Here is a 19,669-nt window from a genome sequence, read left to right as displayed (position 1 = left end):
CACCTAGCACAGTGCTTTGCATATAAGCAGGTGCTCAGTGATATTTGCCTAATAAACTTCCCCCAAATGCCTGTTCACATCACTCATTTCCATTCCTTGGTTCTGTGTAGTACTAAAGTTTCAATGCTTATTAGAGGTTAACCTAACTGGACTATGCTAAGCCAAGTTCTCCTTCCTACATGGTTTTAGGCTTCAGCAATCAGATAGTATGTTTGTAATTTTCGGGAAGTATTAGGTTAGTCCAAGCCAGCCTCTGGCTTCTCTTCCTTGCTCCTTAGTCAACAATTACATTACCTGGTAGGGAACTTCTAAAATGGAATGCCTAATGAGCAGAGGCAAAGTGCAAACTGAAAATTGGCTCTAAAGGTGAAGTCTGGAATGTACATTTCATCTGTTTTGTCCAGCACTCTTCTCTGAATAGGGCCTTTGTTTCTCTAACAGTCAGTAGCTTACTACCTGAAGCTCCAGCTTACTATGGAATGTGTGATATCATGACAATAGAAGGGAAAGCCTGGAAATGCATTGGGGTAGTGGAACAATGAGAAGGGTTGTAGCTATACACATTTTTATGAAAACAAAACAAAAGCCTACATTTTCCCAGTCCCACAGTGCTATCTTCTAACACAAGAGGAATCAGGTGTCTCAAGACTGCACATCTCAGACTACCCTCCACTACTTTCCTTAAGTTACCTTGGTGACCTCAAGGTGGACCACAACCTCAGAGGAAGAAAGTAAGTTCTGGAGTTGGCAATGTAACTGCACTGTTATCTACAGCAAATATGGTTTTAAGTGAGGTAGACTTATGAAAGCTGAGTATTTATATATAAAAAGAATACATCCAGGAACACACAAAACCAGTAAAAGTGGCTGTCTCCCTTTTTGAACTATTTCAACTTTTTTTTTTTATCATGAGCATGTTATAGCTAGTCAAAAATAAATACGTTTCAAAATTTAAAAAACATAAAAGAAATACAGTGTTGGTCCTCAAAGAGCCATTTAGCTGGACTTACATAAGACATTAGAATCTAAGACAGCACATAGTGAAATACCAATTTGGACAGTACTGATGACAAGTAGAAGAGAAAGAGAGATCTGTTTGGCTGACAGAGCTGGGTCTTAGATGAGGAAGGGAAATTTTTAGCCTAGGGAAACTTGAGCAAATAGAAATGAGCAGCAGAAATGTGCACAAATAAAGAACAGTAAATCTAGAGTCAGATAGACCTGCTTCCAATCTCAATTCCATAACACATTAGCTAAGTGACCTTGAATGAGTTTTATAACTTCTTTCAACCCCAGACTTCTCATTTGTAAAATGAGGAGTACCCACCTGAACAGGATTAAGAGAAACTAAAGATTGTATGTAAAGTGGTTAGCATAGTATCTGACAGAGCAGACACTCAACTAAAATTTGCCTAGCATGAACGTGGTAGAACAGGACGACCGGTCTTGCTAGATCAAGGGGAATCTGTTCAGAAAGGGCAAGATAATACTGGTGACTAGAGTTAAAACAAACTGTGGACAACCACCTCATTTTGTCTCCGGAGTTCCTGGTGCGTAAGAATTACAAACAAGTACCGTTATTATGTGTTTGCTAATGTTCAAGAAAGTGAGCGGTTAGACAATTGCAGGGTTTCTCTCTAGCATGGCGCCTCTGGTGCTTAATCAGAACAGAATTCTGACTGAAGGCCTTCCCACAGTCATTACATTTATAGGGTCTTTCTCCAGTATGGATTCTCTGATGTCGGATAAGGTGTGCCCTGCAGATAAAGCTTTTCCCACAGTCTGTACATTCATGGGGCTTCTCCCCCGTGTGGACTCTCTGGTGCTGAGCAAGATCGGAGTTCCACATGAAGCCTTTCCCACAGTCCTTGCATTCATAAGGCTTCTCCCCAGTGTGGATTCTCTGATGTCGAAGTAGGGCTGGGTTCCGAGTAAAGCTTTTCCCACATTCCTTACATGTATATGGTTTCTCCCCAGTATGGATTCGCTGATGTTGTGTAAGGCTAGTGTTCTGACTAAAGCCCTTCCCACATTCCTTACATTCAAAGGGTTTCTCTCCAGTATGTATTCTCTGGTGCCGAATCAGGTTTGATTTCCAAACAAAGGCTTTAGCACATTGTTGACACACATAGGGTTTCACCCCGGTGTGAATTCTCTGATGTGCAATGCAATGTGATCTAAAACTGAATGTCTTCCCACATTCCTTACATCCATAGACTTTCTCTCCATTATGAATTCTCTGATGTTGGTCAAAGTCTTCATTTTGATCAAAACACTTGCCACATTCTTCACATATATAGAACACCCGCTGACTGAGAATTTTCTGATGGATAACAAGGTGGGTATTCACATCAGTGTTCTCCGAACTATCTTCTCCTGACACCATCTCATCTTTGACAATCACTTCTATAATATCATTTGCAGTGTTCTCCACACTTCTCCCATTTGAGTAGTCAGACCATCTCCCTAACCTGCTTTTTAACTCCTCACAGGTTTTTCCAAACCAGAATTCCTGGGAACCATACCACCGAGGTCTGTGTGATACCACCATGTGGTCCTTTGGCTCCTCAAAATGTTCCTTCTTCAGAGCACAATCTTCTTTCTCACTTTTCAACACACCCTCTGAAAGAAGAAATCAAAGCTGCAAATGTCATCATTACCCAGGACAGAGCGAGTAAGGTCACCAAGTGGTACTAATGTGTCCATTTCACTCCAAGTGCCACCCCTGTGTCTCAGTGGCCCTGCTCTAGCTGAAAATGGCACAACAGGGATATCATACAGAAAGTAACCAAAGCGTATGCCACAGTAAGGCAAAAACTAGACAGAGTCACTGAGGGCTACGATTCCCAAGCACCAGGGGAGCTCTCCAGAAATAGATGAGTTGAATCTAAGGGAGATAAGTCAGAATTTCTTTTAGGTAGTCTGGTTTCTAACATGAGAAGGCCAGGTTTCAGGACAGAGGACCTGTTCAGAAATAACAAATCCTTGTGGTATACCTGTGGAACCTGAACTTGTCACACACAGGGGGAAGCAACAGGGAGAATCTTCCTCATACTGGTCAACACTAAAAGGAAATATGGTCTTCTCATTCAATCCAGTTCCCAGTTCCACCAAGAAAAGCGCTTCCCCAAACTACTTCAGGCAAAGACTGCCTCCTCTTTGTTCCCACAGTGCTTTGGTTACACCTCTGTTACAGCATCGGACTTTGCTGTACCTATACATTTATGCCTATGTATATGTATGTATATGTTTATGTAAATTATACATTTATATATATGTATACGTATTTATGTGTATGTATATGTAGAATGTACCATTAGACTGTGAGGCCCTGCAAGAGAGGGGCCATACATCACTTGCTTTCTGATCCCTAAAAACTAACAGAATGAATAAAATACAGCATTTACTTTTAAAATTTTGGTTGACCATAGCAGCCAGTAGACCATCTGTTTGTTCTGTTAGAGCCTAAGACCCAAGACCCACCTGAAATAATTGATCATGTCCGAATGAAAGCTGAAGTTTAGAGTTTAACTTTTCTCTTCATTAAATGGTTGACTTGGGGATTTCTCAAGAGATTTTTATTTAGAACATAAACAGTAAAATGGAATTTTAACAATTTACAAAAAAAGACAGTGGAAAAACGTGCCTGGGAGGAAAGCGCTGGTTTCCCTCACTTACCAGTACAGATTAGGCTTGGACCCTCTCCTTGCGATCTCAGGTTCAATGGCTCTTCCACCTGCTCAAGATGGGAGATTCCAGCAGGCTTTAGAAATGGACATCCTGCCAGGGTCAAGATATAAATAAGGCTGGCTCAGTCAGAAGATTGGGGTGCATTAGGAAAGGAGCAGAGATGGAAGTGGTAAGGGTTAATGAAGGTGGGTGGAGAGACTAGTACACAGGTGACCTAAAACTTGAGAACAATATAAAGGATAGAAAACAGGTGCACAGCAAAGCTGGGATTCCATCAGTTTCCCAGAACATGAAAATGAATCACTCATTTTTAAATGTCAAGAAGAAATAGGAGAGACAAGGTCTCTTCTTTACCTCCCCTAGAAGGCAAAAGCAAACTGACATAGAAAACAACCAGGATGGGATGGAATTGCAAAGAGTAGTTCCTGAGGCTATGTTGGGAAGCCACAGTCCTTTAGCTTCCTCCCTCTCTATTCACCTATCTATATTGCCTTTGTTAGGGCCAATTTAATGTTAAAACTTGTTTAACTATTAGGGCCTGCTTAGCCAGAGCAACTCCATATTGCCTAGGTAGCCATATTGTTGTTTACATCCACGGACTTCATTCCGGGAATAAACGCCCCCGTAGTTCCTGGTATGGTTCCGGGTATCGATTCTGGGAGTAAACGCCTTAACAATAGAAGCCACGTACCTTGGGTCTGCGGTTAAGCCCTATAAAACCAGCCTGTGAGATCGGGAGGGGGTCGCTCTCTTCGGAGGCGGCCCTGGCCAGTCAGTCTGACTTCTAATGCTTGGCATAGAATAAAGCTTCACATAACTTTCACTTTGTCTCAGTCTCTTTCCCCTGGCCAGTCAGTCTAATTTCTAATGCTTGGCACAGAATAAGGCTTTGCATAACTCTCACTTTGTCTCAGTCTCGTTCCTTTGATAATGGACGCCAATACCTTCTCTTTCTACAAAGGGCCAACTATGGGTCAGTCTCTCTATGGCACCCATTAGACATGGCCCTAAAGCTTCACTCAGCCTTTTCCAGAAGGTACTTCTTATTCTAATGACAGACACTTCTAATAGCAAAGGTCCACTTGAATAAACTTTTCTTTAGGCTTAGCTAAGATTTGTCTCTTTGGAACTCCCATCCAAAGCCTCTTAAAAAACAAAACAAAACAAAACAAAAAAAAACAGAACAATTCTTCACCCTCCAAATGACCGCCTTCTATATTGCAGAAGCCAAGGACTGTGTGTCCCCTGATATTCTCTTCTTTAAGATGAAAATGGACTTCAAATAGGGGCGTGTACTCAAAGGAAGTTTTCTACAGGTCAGGGAGCTGTCAGCTTTCTGCCTAGAAATTCCCATGGGTGGTAGGAGAGTAAGCACTGAGATCCTGAGAGAAGGCAGAGGACACTACAGTTGTCTCTCTACATCCAATCTACCACCACCACCAACCAACCCCCTCCCGTCATCCCCACCATTATGGAGTAGCCATGCCCTTTGGAGGGGAGTGCTCCCAACCGCAGTTCCTAGTGTAGCCCTCACTGGTCTAAGTCAAGCGGGTTAAACTATCCCACTCACTCCAAGAGAGATAGTTTCAGAAACTGGCAGTCCAGGCCAGTCCTTGGACTGTCAGTCCAAGACAATCAGTGCATGCTTCTCTGGCCACAGAGATTGGTTTAGAGTTGCCGTAAGACTTAAGATGGTACTTCGCAAAGACCTGAGGAAGGCCTGCCCTATTTCTCTTTCTAGGTATGAAGAAGCAGAGCCTTGGTTACAACTACCAGTCATTTCTTTTTTTTTTTAATGTAATATTTCTTTTTTTTTAATTTCTTTTCAGCGTAACAGAATTCATTGTTTATGCACCACACCCAGTGCTCCATGCAATACGTGACCTCCATAATACCCACCACCTGGCTCCCCCAACCTCCCACCTCCCACCCCTTCAAAACCCTCAGATTGTTCTTCAGAGTCCATAGTCTCTCATGGTTCACCTCCCCTTCCAGTTTCCCTCAACTCCCTTCTCCTCTCCATCTCCCCTTGTCCTCCATGCTATTTGTTATGCTCCACAAATAAGTGAAACCATATGATATTTGACTCTCTCTGCTTGACTTATTTCACTCAGCATAATCTCTTCCAGTCCCGTCCATGTTGCTACAAAAGTTGGGTATTCATCCTTTCTGATGGACGCATAATACTCCATAGTGTATATATAACTACCAGTCATCTTACAACCACAAGAGGAGCCAGACTGTAAACAAAGCCAACATACAAGGAGATATAAAAGAGCAGAGAGTGAAACCTGGATCAAGGTGTACCTGCACCCTACCTATGAACTTCCTACTTACATGAAACAGTAAATTCCCCTTTTTTGTTTAAGCCAATCTGAATTGGGTTGTTACTTGCAATAAAAAACATCCTAATATGGAAAGACTGCCAGACACAGCAAGGAGCTGTGAGAATGGGGAAGTTGAAGGTACAGCTCAAGTTCCATCTGCCCACAGAAGAGCTTCTGCAGGAAGAAGATGGAACAGGGCCAGGGAGGCAAAAAGGGGACACAGTTGTCACTAGGAAATTAGGAACAGGAAAGCCCTGTGTTGGGCCGAAAGGAATGCCAGGGCTTTGCCCACCAGAAACCCCTGAATTGGAACTATAAGTCTCAGGGTTATTGGGCCTTCTTGATTTATAATGATAAAGAGGGGCATGACACCACAAAAGGGCAGTCAAAATCTTCTGCTGGAAGACTATAAGGAGGTAGAGAATGTAGAAAGGTCAGCCCAGTGTGTCAACAGCAAAGTCGGGGAGAACAGATGAACGGAAGCCATGATAAGAACAGTGGAGATGGGTTCAAGGCCAAACAGGTGAATGAAGAGGAGCCAGGGTGAATAATAAACAGATTCAAGGAGATGGAAAAACGTGGGAGCACGGAAAAGGAAGAAAAAATAAAAAAGGAATTCCACTGTTGTCTAAAGCACTAGGTTAAGAGAATGCATACTGATTACATTTTAAAGATCAAGACAAAGGAACTGGTCAGATGACTGGCACCTGTCCTCACTCACCTGAGGAGATGCCCCTCGGGCCCTCTCCATCCAGAGCTCCCTGAGGAGCTTTGCACCAGGGTGCTTCCCCTCGTTCCAGCTGGGAAATCAGAGCCGGTTTAGGAAATGGAACTGCTGCTTTCGGGGAAGGAAATGGGACAGGCAGGTGAGAGGGGTGACAGAGAGCAATCCCAGGGCTCCTCCCAGGCTTTGTCTTCAGGGGTGGAGGTGAAAGAAGGGAATTAACTAGGGAGAGCAAGAAAAGGAAGTCCAGGAGAAGGGACCAGAGACTGGGGGGCAGAGTGGGGGAGCAGGAGACTTACAAAGGACAGGAATTAGAGTAAGAGGTGCTCAGTAACAGTCTGAGTAAGCAATGGATGACTCCACTTATTGAGATTGAGCTTTCTTGTTCTCTCCCTCCCTTCAGCTCTCAAGTTCAGACATCTGCATGAGGATGCTTGGTACTGGGTTCAATCTCCCAAACGGAGCGGGTGGGAAACTGAGCACTTGGTGGGGTACCGGGAATCTGGTGGGGCATTACTGGGGCACCAGGAATCTGCTCTTTTTCTACTCTACCCCCAGCTGGGAGTCAGGCAGCTCTCACCCTGGGACAAGAAAGTTTGATATGAGGCTCAAATGTATACCAGGACTTCCCACTTCCCAGCAACCACTGAGGCTGGGTCATTAAGGTTCCGAGGTTGCCACTCAGGTGGGGGTTATCAAAGACTCCTGAGCTTCTAAGGCAGAAGGAGCCAGGAAACTCTGAAGGGCAAAAGCAGAGTCCAAAAATAAAATCCTTACCCAGGGAAGCCACAGCCCCATAATTCTCCAGCATCACATCCCTGTACAGGACCCTCTGAGTGGGAGCCAGGCTGGTCCACTCGTTCTCAGAGAAGTAGACAGCCACATCCTCGAAGGTCACTAACTCCTGAAACAACATGTGTTTAAGTGCCCTAGGACAATCCCAAACCCAGGCCTGGAATAAGGGGTAGACCAGGCACTAAGGAGTACTGGAAGGGATGCCAGTTGCGTTTCTGGATTCTGAAGGTCTCCGGAACTCTCTGCCAATTGGCACCCCTACTTACTTACAAAGATACAAGGGATCAGCCATCAATTTTTCATGTCTTTTCATCCTTTCTTCTTTTTCGTGAGTCTCTGCAAGTTTTCCCTTTTCATCCTTGTGGCCCAATGATCTGGACTCTAGGTACCCTCCTTTCCCACAGCAGGCCCTTTGTCAGAGGTCGTCAACCCTTGCTAAGAAGTACAACTACCATCTATTGACTGAGCCTTTGGCAGGCACTTTACCTATATTAAACTTTGCATATGCCTCACAGCCTATGAGGAATGGATCAAATTCATTTTATAGAAGAAACTGGCTCAGAGAATCACTGCCCCCAAAGTTCCAGAATGGAGAAAGAATTCAGGGCTGTTTGCCTCTCCAGCTGTTCTCTACTGGGCCACACTGCCTTCTAGCCTCACTGCAGCCACCCCGCTGCCCCTTTGTGAGGTTCTTTCTCTTCTCTCCCTCCCCCTCACTGTCATGGGCCCCAGAGGCAGCTAAAGGCACCTCAGAATACCCGGGCTGCTCTGGAGATCCACACTCTGACTTGACTCCCTGCACTCTGCCACTCCAGCACATTCTCTCAAACGTGGTACCCTACTCTCTTCCTCAGTCTCAATGCCCCCCCCCCCCCCGCCCCGCCGCCGCCCTTTCCTGTATCTCTGGGAGCCCAAGCTTCTGCACTTTCTCTTACCTTCTTCCTTAAGAAACACAAGCAGGACAATGAAGAGCCATCAAGGTTTCTAATTCCAAGCCACTGCCTCATCTCCATACTACTGAGAGGCTGATACTGCTGCATTTCAAGTAGGTCCTGGCCTTACAAAGTCAGCACAGCGACTCACCCAGCACCCCAGGGCTCAGACTGGCTGGTTTACCCTTGCCCCGCCTCAAAACATCCAAATCCTCTGCCCCGCGGGCAATCCCACTGACTGTTCAGAGGCCCCGCTCACCTGCCAAGAATCGTCTCCTGCACCGCCACCCCCCCATCCCCTAGCCTGTCACCTGTCACGAACCCAAACCCCTGCCTTGCCCAGATCTGTGTCCTCGCACCTGCAGCTCCCCCTGCCTGGAGATGCAGTTCCTCCCTCTGGGGCCGGCAAACTCAGATTCATCCCGAGACCCACCTCAAACATAACCAGTTCTGTAAAAACCAGGGACATGGAAATGCTGGACATTCGTCGCGGCGCACAGCGCTCTGTGAACACCTCTGCCCCAGCGCTTGGCTCCCGCCTGTGCAGCTGCACGTGTGTTTTCCCTGCTGGCGCCAGTCTGGGAGATGTCGAATCCGTTCTGCTCCCTGCCTGTTCCTCCGGCCCCTCCACTCTGGGCTGCACCCCGATTTCCCGGTCGCCGAATTGCCCCCTCCGCCCCTCGTTGTGGGCCTAGAGCCCGGGGCAGAGCCGAGCCAGCTTCGTGGCGCCGGCCCCGCACTCACCGGGCGCGCCCGGACCGGTGCGGGCTGTCCCGGTAGCAGCTCGAGTGCAGGGCCGAAGGGGTCCCCGATCGCCAGGGCCGCAGCCGCCATGGCCCAGGCCGCCCTCCCGGGAAGCGAGTGCGCGCCGGGCCAGACGGGCGGCTGCCCAGGGTTGGGAAGGGACGCTCCGGACCCGGGCGGATCCGATAGGGCGGCCCCGCGCCCGGCAGCCGGCCGCGCACGTTCGGCACTCCACGCCCCGCGAGGCGGTCCAGCCCCGCGCCAGCTCCCCACGCTTTTGCGCGAGCCAGAGCTCCGCACCGGAGAGGTGGAGGCGGCTGCACTCTTGCCACTCTGGCTTCTCTAGGACTGCGGAGGGCGCCACGTCTCTGTGGTCCTCCCTTCTTGCCCTAAAAAGAAACAGGGAGCCCCGAGCGCGTCCGGCTCTTCCAGAGACGCTAGCTGCCTCGGGGCGCCGCTGTGGGGATGCAGGGGAGCGGGCGGTTGGGGAGAAGGCTACCTCTGGGAATCCTTTCTCAGCCCTCCTCTTCCCACTGACCACCCTTCTGCTCTCCTGCACTGCGGTCGTAGGATGGATGCTAGTATGAAAGAGCACTTCTTCTCTTGACATGCCTGTTCATAGATCTCCATCCCTTGACGGGGCTCTACATTCCCAGAGGGCAGCTAATAGCCTTGATTGTCTTTGTGCCTCGATATCTACCCAACGTCTAGCACCTCTTATGGCCCAGTTTCTTTAAGTGCTGAGGAATACTTGTCCAATAAAGGAATTAATAAATGTTGAACCAGTTTTTCAGGTGGAGAAAGAGAGGAAATGGCTTATCTAACGTCACATAGCTTGCCGGGAAGTTAAACCTTTAAAAGAAATTGTAGAAATAAAAGAAGACCGCCAAAATGAGAAGAAGCAAAGACTATTTATTCAGAGCTTGCTATAAGCAAGGGAGTCAACCACCATCACTTGCATTTGGCAGAGACTAAGCGGGGCAGAGAAGTGGGAAAGCTATTTATGGCTGAAAAGAGAAGAGAAGAGAAGGAAAGGAAAAAGGAGGAGGAGGAGGAAGGAAGGAATAAAAGAAAAGAAAAGAGAGGAGAGGGGAGGGGATGGGGAGAGACTTCAGGTATGCTCTGATTGGAGATCCTTGGCTTGGTGGTTGGGGGGGGGGGGCGTTGCTCACTAGAAAAAAGGCACCTTATGTGAGTGGTTGGGGGGAGGATATTAATCAAATTCTGGCTCTTTGGTCCTGATTGCCACAGGGTTCCTTTTGGCTTCCTGGACTGATTGCTGCAGGCTATGGGTCGGAGTTCTATTTTTCTATATGGTCTGGCCATTTCCCATTTGTATATATAGTCTCTTGGGGTGAACAAAGTAGGAAGATGTCTGCTTCACTGAAATTCCAGTTCAGAGGCTCAGATTCCTGTCGGGTCCCCTAGTATTAAGGGCTTACAGATACCTTACCTGTGAAAAATCACAGAACAAAGGAGACTTCGGATGAGATTCCTGATTTGTTTGCATGCTTGTTTCTAAGAGGATACTGGAGAAGCTCCTGAAAGGACAAGAGTGAATAGTCTGTGAACACTGAGAAGGAAGCAGTGAGTCTGACCCTGGGAAAGATCACAGGAAGGATGAGCACACAACAAATCCTCCCACGATCTTCTTAGGGACAAGATGGAGAAAACTGCGCTCAGTACAAAATAATCAGGGGGAGTTTTAGTTCAGAATAAGGAGCCCTCAGGTGCCTGATTATTAAGTCATGGTCCACCAGAAAGAAGGTCTCTTATGGTTCTGACCAGCATTTTGGTTCAAAACTAAAGAGGAGATAGTCTATTTTTACCCATATTCACCATATATTTCTACTCTTTCCATTCTTCTTCCTGTTAAACACACAGCAGGCAAACTGCAGGCAAGGTCAGGGCCCTGTCCCAACTGACTTGACCAGGAAAGATACAAGAAGTCGCTTTTAGATTCATACAATATATTACTTATGTAAACAGCAAAAGGAGCAGAGACCCTGATGCGGGACTCCATACCAGTATTCAAACATGCCAGTCCCCAGATCCTTGTCTCACACACCAAACACAATGACACCAAAACAAAAGGGGGCTCAAGGAATCCTTGGTGAGGAGCCAATTTCAGACTGTAGCTTAGCAGTGTTACAGTCTGTAGTTATATCCAGAAGGCCTCATACCTCTTCAGAATCTGAGAGGCAATGAGAAATTATCTCCTGATCACCTCCCACAAGAGATAGGGAAGGGAGTGGGAGATGGGTTTGAAAGCCTGTAAAGCCCCTCTCGTCCTCTCATGTTCTAGAAGGATCACAAGGTGTTCTGCCATGACTCAGAGTAGCTGTTGTTCAAGCTTTTGCCCTCACGGCTTACGTATGTGCAAACTAGCCGGGACACTGTGGTGAAGCCACTCCCCTACAACAAGACCTCCCAACTGTTTACACATAAATATTCTCAGGAATATGAACTACCACATAGGTTATCAGATACTCTAATTAGTTGTACTGATAGAGGCTTTGGTCAAATACATTCCATGTGTCTTAGGCAACTTCAGACAAAAATGACCATGATAGTGACATGTAGTAGTATAACCAGGCCCACTGGAAATTGGACCATAATCAGGCTCCTCATCCAATCCAGCTAAATAGGTCATTAATCCAAATGAGGCAAGCGATAATGGCAATGACCCATACTCCTCGTAAACTGGCCAGCAAAAAATCCAGGGCAGTACAATTGTCCATTACCATTCATGCTAGAGAATTTAGAACAATCAGCAGTCTGTGAAAAATGTACAAGAAGTCCAACAATAACAGCATGAGCCTAAAGAGAAAAATTTCAATGTCCAGGAAGTTCATCTTATTCTGTAGTTTCTTGCTGAGACTGTTTTTCTGGAGTCAGTAGCTATTGGAAGGATTCTGAGTTTTTAAATTAAGATTATTTGTTGGCTAGTTGTAAAATTGAGGGTGGTGTTGGAAGCCTGGTTTGCTGCTCAGATATTGTACAGACAAAAGCTAAGAGGGTAATGGTCCCTCCCTCCCTCCCTCTGTCCCTGACTTCCCAGGCCCAGGGTCTAAATCTTACCAACCAGCATTGTCCCTCTTCTTCCACAACCATATGACCATTATGACTAGTCTCTCACCTTTTCCCTGTCCTCTCCATTTCTCACCCACACCATAGGCTTAGACTCATCCTTGGTTAGCTCAGAAGTTCCTTTCTTCTATAATTTAGAACATCCTAGAATATCTCCTACCCTCTGACATGTGGGTCATGCCAACATCACCTGAGTTTTCACCTAATTCATGGTCATTATAATCATTATCTATAACTGCCCAAATCCAGTAAGCATGGCTAGGTGGGGAGATAAACTATATTTCAGTATCCCAGCCCCCAGCTCTTTTTATACTACTTGAAAATTCTAGCAGTCCAGTTTTCCAGTGATAGGCATACGAGGGGGAAAAAATAGAGCAATAAGGGTAAATTATGTAGTCTGGGTTTTCTGTAGCCAGTTAGGGCTTTCTCCCACTCCTGAACCTCATAAATAAACATTATACTTAAATGGGAGGTGGACTTTTACATAATTATCACATGTGGAGCCCAAATTAACTTAATTTGTACAGCACTGACAGCATTTTTTAAAAGATTTTATTTATTTGACAGAGATCACAAGTAGGCAGGGAGGCAGGTAGAGAGAGAGAGGAAGGGAAGCAGGCTCCCTGCTGAGCAGAGAGCCCGATGCGGGGCTCGATCCCAGGACCCTGAGATCATGACCTGAGCTGAAGGCAGAGGCTTTAACCCACTGAGCCACCCAGGTGCCCCCACTGACAGCATTTTTGATAGGTTGTCCAATTATCTTTTTCAGTTTTTTTTTTTTTTTTAAAGATTTTATTTATTTATTTGACAGAGAGAGAAATCACAAGTAGGCGGAGAGTCAGGCAGAGAGAGAGAGAAGCAGGCTCCCGCTGAGCAAAGAGCCCGATGCGGGGCTCGATCCCAGGACACTGAGATCATGACCCGAGCCGAAGGCAGCGGCTTAATCCACTGAGCCACCCAGGCGCCCCTCTTTTTCAGTTTTTAAGAGGTCACAGTCTCTCTTCATGTCACCTTCTTGGGAGCTGATACGGGTGTTGAAAGGTCCAGCTAATGTCCCAGGTCACTCCCCAGTGTTGGTACTTTTAGCTATAAAAATAGCACTATTATCTTGTTGGGTGTGTTAGGGGAAGCTAAATATGTAACATAGGTTATCTAAGAATCCTTGAGTAGTACTGTCCCATATGCTGTGTGGAAGATAGTAGTGACTTATCTTGAAAGGGTTTCTACTATAGTCCATGCCCAACAGTATTCTCCATATGAAGGTAGGCAATCCATACAGTCTATTTGCCAGGATTCACCAGGTCCAGTACCCTGACTTAAGTGCTCCAGTGTTCTTTGCCACTCAACTGTGTGGCTGGCAGTCCAGATACATTTGTCTGTATGCTTCTTTCTGTATTGATTTCCAAGAGTCCTGCTTTTACTATTTCTTTTCTGTTTGTAGAACTTTAGCCATCATTTTAGGGTAGGTATACTAATGACAATTTCTCTTAATTTTCCTTCATTTGAGGACACGTAGATTTTACCTTCATTTCTAAAGGATATTGTTATTGGATTTAGAATTCTGAATTGACAGTTCTTTTTCATCACTTGATAAATTTTGGGCCACTTGCAAATGACTTTCATGGTTTCTGTTAAGAAATCCATGGTCATTTGAATTGTTTTTCTATAGGTGATACACTCTTTCTCTCACTAGATGCTTTCAAAATGTTTTTCCTTGTCCTTAGAATTTTGAATTTTGATTACATTGTGTCTGGTCTTGAATTTCTTTGGGTTTATCCTGCTAGGGGTGTGTACAGCTAATTTTGATGAAATCCAATTGACCTATTTTTCTTTTGTTGCTTGTGATTTTGATGTCATACACTTGAAATTGTTGTCAATTTCCATGTCACAAAGATTTTCTTCAATGGTTTCTTCTAATAGTTTCATAATTTTAGAACTTGTTTAGGTCTTTGATACACTTTGAGTTAATTTTTGTATGTGGTATAAGGTAATTCTTTTGCAAATGATACCCAGTCTCCCCTCCCCATCACTTATTGAAATTGCTTTCTTTCCCTTTTGGTCTTGACATCCTTGTTGAAAATCAACTGATCATATAAGTGAGGGTTATTTCTGGACTCTATTCTAGTCCATTGGTCTATATGTCTATCCTTATGCTAGTGCCATAATGTTTTATTTACTGTAGTATTGTAGTTTTTCAAAGTCAAGAGGAGTGGAGGTCCCAACTTCATTCAAGATTGTTTTGGCTATTTGGAGCCCCTTGCAATTCCATATGATTTTTGAGGATCAGCTTCTCCAATACTGTGAAAAAACCTGTTGGAATTTTTATATGGATCGTGTTGAATCTATAGATCACTTTGGGTAGTATTAACGTCTTAACAGTGTTTTGCCTTCCCATCCCTGAACATGGAATGTCTTTCCATTTATGTAAATCTAATTTCTTTCAGCAATGTTTCGTATTTTCAGCATACAAGTCTTTCACCAACTAGGCTATATTTTTTTCCTCAGTATTTAACTCTTTTAGAAGTCAATGTAAATGGAAGTAAGTCTTAATTTCCTTTTTGGATTGTTTACTGCTGGTGTATAGAAACACAGCTGATTTTTATGTTGATCTTGTACCCTGAAACTTTGCTGAATTTATTAATGCTAATAGTTCTCTTGTGGATTCTTTCGGATTTTCTATATATAGGATAATTTCATCTGCAACTAGAGATAGTTTTCTCTCTTCCTTTCTAATTTGGATCTTTTAATTTCTCATCTAATATCTCTGGCTAGAACTTCCAGTATACACTTGAACAGCAGCAGTGAAAGTGGGTATCCTTGTCCCAGGCCTTCTGATTTTAAAGGGAAACTTTTCAGTTTTTCACCATTGAATATGATATTAGCTATGGTTTTTTCATAAATACCCTTTATCGCATTAAGGAACTTTCCCTCTTTCTAATTTTCTAAAAGACTTTATTATGGAAGGATGTTCAATTTTGTCAAATCCATTTTCTGCATTGATTGAAAGGATCATGTAGGTTTCTTTCTTTCATTCTATTAATGTATTATATTGATTTTGTGTTCAATCACCCTTATACTTCTGATATACACCCATTTGGTTATGGTGAATAACCAAATTATATGCTTTTAATATGCTGTTGGATTTGATTTGCTAATATTTTGTCAAGGATTTTTACATTTAAATTCACAAGGGATACTGGCCTGAAATACTCTTTTAGGTGATGTTCTCATCTGACTTTGGTATCATGGTACTATTGATAGTAGATTGACTCTTGATCTTGGGACTGTGGGTTAGAGCGCCACATTGGGGCTCATTAGAGATTACTAATCTCATGTAGAGATTACTAAAAAAAGAACTTAAAAAAGTAAATATTTTGTAGACTTCACCAGTGAAGCCATCTGGTTTAGGACTTCTCTTTTTTGGGAGGCTTTTAATTAGTGATTTAATCTCTTTACTTATTATTTATCTGTTGAGATTTTCTATTTCTTCTTAAGTCTGTTTAGGTAATTTTTATTTCAGGGAATTTGTCCATTTCTTCTAGGTTATCTAAGTTGTTTATGTATAATTATTGATGGTGTTGACATACAGTTATTCAAAGTGTTCTTGTATAATCCTATCTCTGTAAGGTCAATAGTTTTGTCTCTGCTTTCATTTCGGACTTTATTTGCATCTTCTCTCCTTTTTTTCTTAGTTAATCTAGCTCAAGTTTTGTCTATTTTGAACTTTTCAAATAACCAGTTTTGGTTTCACTGATTTTCTGTTTTTCTATTCTCTATTTCATGTATCTCAGCTCTAATCTTTACACTTTCCTTCCATCTGCTGGCTTTGGGTTTGGCTTGCTCTTCTTTTCTAATTCCTTAAGGTGTAAACTTAAGATTATTGATTGGAGATATTCTTTTTATTGTAAGCATTTAGAGTTAGAATTTTACCTCTTAACACTGCTTCCACTACATACCATAAGTTTAGGTATGTTGGTTTTCTTATCCATCACAAGGTGTTTTCTAATTTCTCTTGATTTCCTCTTTGAAGAAGAAAGCATTAGGAAGCTTCCATGTGGATTCTTTCAGACTCCAGGTGTGTGTCTTTTTCCCTTATGATCTGGCTATATATCCTTGGTACACCACTGTAATAAATCTTAGCATTGAGTCCAACTATATGCTGAGTCCCATTAGTTCTTCCAGTGAATCTCTGAATGTGAGGGTGGTCTTGGGGATCCCCCATAAATTGATGTGAGGATTAGATTGCTTAATACATGTAGAGCATTTAGCATAAATTTGGCTCATGATAAATTCTAAGCATAAGAATACTGATGATTACAGTGACAATGGGGATGACCAGTACAGAGCCATGAATAGGATAGATGCTCAAGATCAATCAATCCAATTCCCATCCTTCCCTCTATCTTCTCCCACTATATTTGCTCATCTCTAAGCCTCAACCCAATACCCTTATAATGGCTTCTCAATGCTGGCAAGTACCTCAAGTTCAGCTTCCTGTTTGACACAGCATAACAGTAAGGCCCAGAGAGGTAAACTGAACTGTCCTAGGTCATGTCATGAGTTGGTGACAAAGTTGAAACAAGAACCCAAGTCTGCCCTTTAAATTCTGTACTGACTTCACTGTCACCCGGTATATGTGATGCAGCCTAGGAGTAAAATAATTAACCTGGGGCTAGGCTGTCAAGAACCCAGCTACTATAGAGGCAGAACCTTAAAAAACTAGGGAGGAATGAAAAAATAAGGAACCTTGAAAGCTAGGAAGTAAATGAAGCCATAAATAAGTCAGCACTAAATTAAATGAGGCTATTATTTGCTCTAAAGGCAGAGTAAAACAACTCCTCCTGCATCTCCATTCCAACAGCACTGTCGTTCTGTTCTGTTCTGGGGGTGAGGCAGGAAGTGGCATGCACTAAGGGAGCAGTCAATATCATCCAGCACTGCAACAAAGAGCAAACAAGATGCAGGGGTAGTCAGTACAACTGGACTAGAGAACCCCCAAAGGAGAACCCCAATATAGAAACCACAGCAGGTAAACGGAATCCTCCTATCGGTGGACGATTGCTCAAAATTCTGGGCCATATATGTAACGAGAAGACACCAGAAGGGACCAGGGACACGCTAGAGCCCTGTCTACAGGACTCAAACCACGGCCGACCACCCCCTGCTCCCCACGGAGTGTGCAAAGGAGGTCAGGAAAGGGGCACAGAAAATGTCTAAGGACAGCCGAAACAATGCTCCCGCCAGACTTAGGAGGTGAGAACTCTCAGGAATGCGGTCCTCAGTGCGGTGAAGCTCAGCGCGCTCGTCCAAAACAGCTGCGGTGGCAGTGAAGGACGCAGCCCACGGCCTTAAACTGACAGCTCCGCAGGCAAACGGACACACACACAATGCCTAAGTAAGACTGGCCGGCCGACCGACAGAGGGCGCCTCCGCAGAGCGGGCTTTCCGCGGCACTTACGCAGAGACGCCGCCGCGGAGGCTGCAGGGGCGGAAGTGCGTCACCGCCTCTCCGGCCCTCGAACCCGCGCCCGCTCTAGCACGCCCGGAAGCCATCTCCGCGTGTCGTTGGTCCTCCCGAGCCTCTCAGTCCCACTTTGTAGCTCTGTGCCACCTTCCTGCGGAGCTGCGGCCCTAGTTGGGAAAGTGGAGTCGTGCCGCGGGGCTCCTAGGGTTCGCTCTGGGTCGCTGGCCACTCGGGAGGGTTGGCCGGGCAGCCGCATGGGCCGATTTCCCCGGGGCAAGCGAGCCTCCGGCCGGTTAACAACCAGTAAGGACTGTCCCTGCGTCAGGCCGCCCCTCAGTGGCTCCAAGTGGACTGGACCAGCTCGCCCTAGAGTTCAGTACCGTGAGATAGGTCCAAGCTCCAACTCACCCTGAGCTGGCCGAGCCTGCGCTGGGCTTAAAACGTTTCCCCCTCCTTTGAGCCCCTCAGCCACGCTGGCGCCGGCATGCACATGCATCCGTCCCTTGGACCCGCCTGCTACTTGCATTGAACAGCACGTCCCGCGCGCTCCCTGACCTCCACGTCTACCCCACCACCGCACGCAGCACTCACTGACCTGGCTTTGTCTTCCTCCGGGCCTCCACTTAATTACTACCTAATCAGTATGGCTTTCCTGACTTCCCCACCCCACTTCCCTATCTGCTCCTCTCCCAAGCAGCACTTAACACAGTTGTAATTACGTATTTGTTTAGGAACTAATATATTTCCCCCTTCCCTAGACTATACACCCCAAGAGGGCAGGGACCATGTCCCTCCGATTCGAGGTTGGTTATAGCAGAAGTTCTGGCAGTTAAGTGAGCCGTAAATATGTGTTGAATGGATAGATGATGGGTCTGTTCCAAGGAAGGAGGGATTTAATAAATATAGGTGAGAATGAACGTAAGGGGATGCTGCCATCCGTTAAAAGCTGGGGGGCAAAGTTCAGCTCATGGAAGTTGGCCCACAATTTCTGACCGCTGATTCTAAGCCAGAGGAGAGTTGATGATACTGAGTACTTGCTGTGGTTGCCCCAGGTAACTAGAGAGGACTTCCTAGAGGCAGAGTATGGACATTTCCAGCTCCCCACAAAGGGGAGCTCCACAAGACAAAGAGAACTCACTATAGAGGGCCTGTCGAAATCTGAGGAAACAAAGTCTCTATTTGTGGGTCACTTAGAAAGTTAAAGAGTAACCTGGGGGTTATCAGAATGGCTTGAATTGAGTCTGAACCTCACATTATTTCAGCAATGGCTTTAGCTTTTTCAACAGCTTTCTCCTTGGGCCTGCTGGCAGGGACCTGGCCTGACACCTCCCAGGAGGTCCAGAGAAAATGGTCAACTCCCCCCACTGAAGTCAGGACGGTTGTAAGAGAAAGTCCCCACTACACTCTGAACCTACATCCTCATCATGAAATAAAGCAATTGGTTTGAATCCTTATCAACTCTAACATTTTGTATTTGCAAGATTCTGCCCTTGCTGAAGAATTGTGCAAGCCAGCTGGGCCAGCAGTAGGGCTCCAGGCCCCAGGCTCAGGGACTGAAGTCTGAACCTCTGCTTGAAGTGTTGTCAGTCTGGGAGGCTGTTAGGGCCAATTTAATGTTAAAACCTTTTTAACCATTAGGGCCTGCTTAGCCAGAGCAACTCCATATTGCCTAGGTAGCCATATTGTTGTTTACATCCACGGACTTCATTCCGGGAATAAACGCCCCCATAGTTCCTGGTATGGTTCTGGGTGTGGCTTCCAGGAGTAAATGCCTTAACAATAGAAGCCATGTACCTTGGGTCTGCAGTTATGCCCTATAAAACCAGCCTGTGAGATTGGGAGGGGGTCCCTCTCTTCGGAGGCGGCGCTGGCGGGTCAGTCTAACTTCTAATGCTTGGCATAG

At 45.2% G+C, this 19,669-nt stretch overlaps 1 protein-coding gene across 2 annotated transcripts; it reads right to left on the bottom strand.

Moving 5' to 3' along the window:
• Nucleotides 1-1,572: 1,572 nt before the first annotated feature.
• Nucleotides 1,573-9,420, bottom strand: ZNF662 (zinc finger protein 662). 2 transcript variants are annotated; one of them, XM_032318035.1, is made up of 5 exons: nucleotides 9,213-9,420; nucleotides 7,519-7,645; nucleotides 6,739-6,855; nucleotides 3,679-3,780; nucleotides 1,573-2,622 (listed from the first exon to the last, which is right to left on the bottom strand). In XM_032318035.1, the coding sequence occupies exons 1-5, from the start codon at nucleotides 9,300-9,302 to the stop codon at nucleotides 1,592-1,594; spliced, it is 1,467 nt and encodes a 488-aa protein (XP_032173926.1). In that variant the 5' UTR covers nucleotides 9,303-9,420; the 3' UTR covers nucleotides 1,573-1,591. The 2 variants fall into 2 exon arrangements, with proteins under 2 accessions (XP_032173926.1, XP_032174017.1); XM_032318126.1 differs by having other exon boundaries at nucleotides 6,739-6,852.
• Between the last annotated feature and the right edge of the window lie 10,249 nt (nucleotides 9,421-19,669).

The sequence above is a fragment of the Mustela erminea genome, chromosome 1 (assembly GCF_009829155.1).
Source record: "Mustela erminea isolate mMusErm1 chromosome 1, mMusErm1.Pri, whole genome shotgun sequence".
Taxonomy (NCBI): Eukaryota; Metazoa; Chordata; class Mammalia; order Carnivora; family Mustelidae; genus Mustela; species Mustela erminea.
The sequence above is the reverse complement of the archived record's forward strand: the minus strand, read 5'-3'. Positions and strand labels throughout refer to the sequence as shown.

Bases quoted from the DNA above. Each gene is read 5' to 3' on its own strand.
- ZNF662 (XM_032318035.1), bottom strand. From the start codon at position 9,302: ATGGCGGCTGCGGCCCTGGCGATCGGGGACCCCTTCGGCCCTGCACTC. The intron at 6,856-7,518 runs GTAAGGATTTTA...CTTCCCCGAAAG, and splicing joins TGGGGCTGTGGCTTCCCTGG to CAGCAGTTCCATTTCCTAAA. The intron at 2,623-3,678 runs GTAAGTGAGGGA...TTCTTCTTTCAG, and splicing joins TCCAAGCCTAATCTGTACTG to AGGGTGTGTTGAAAAGTGAG.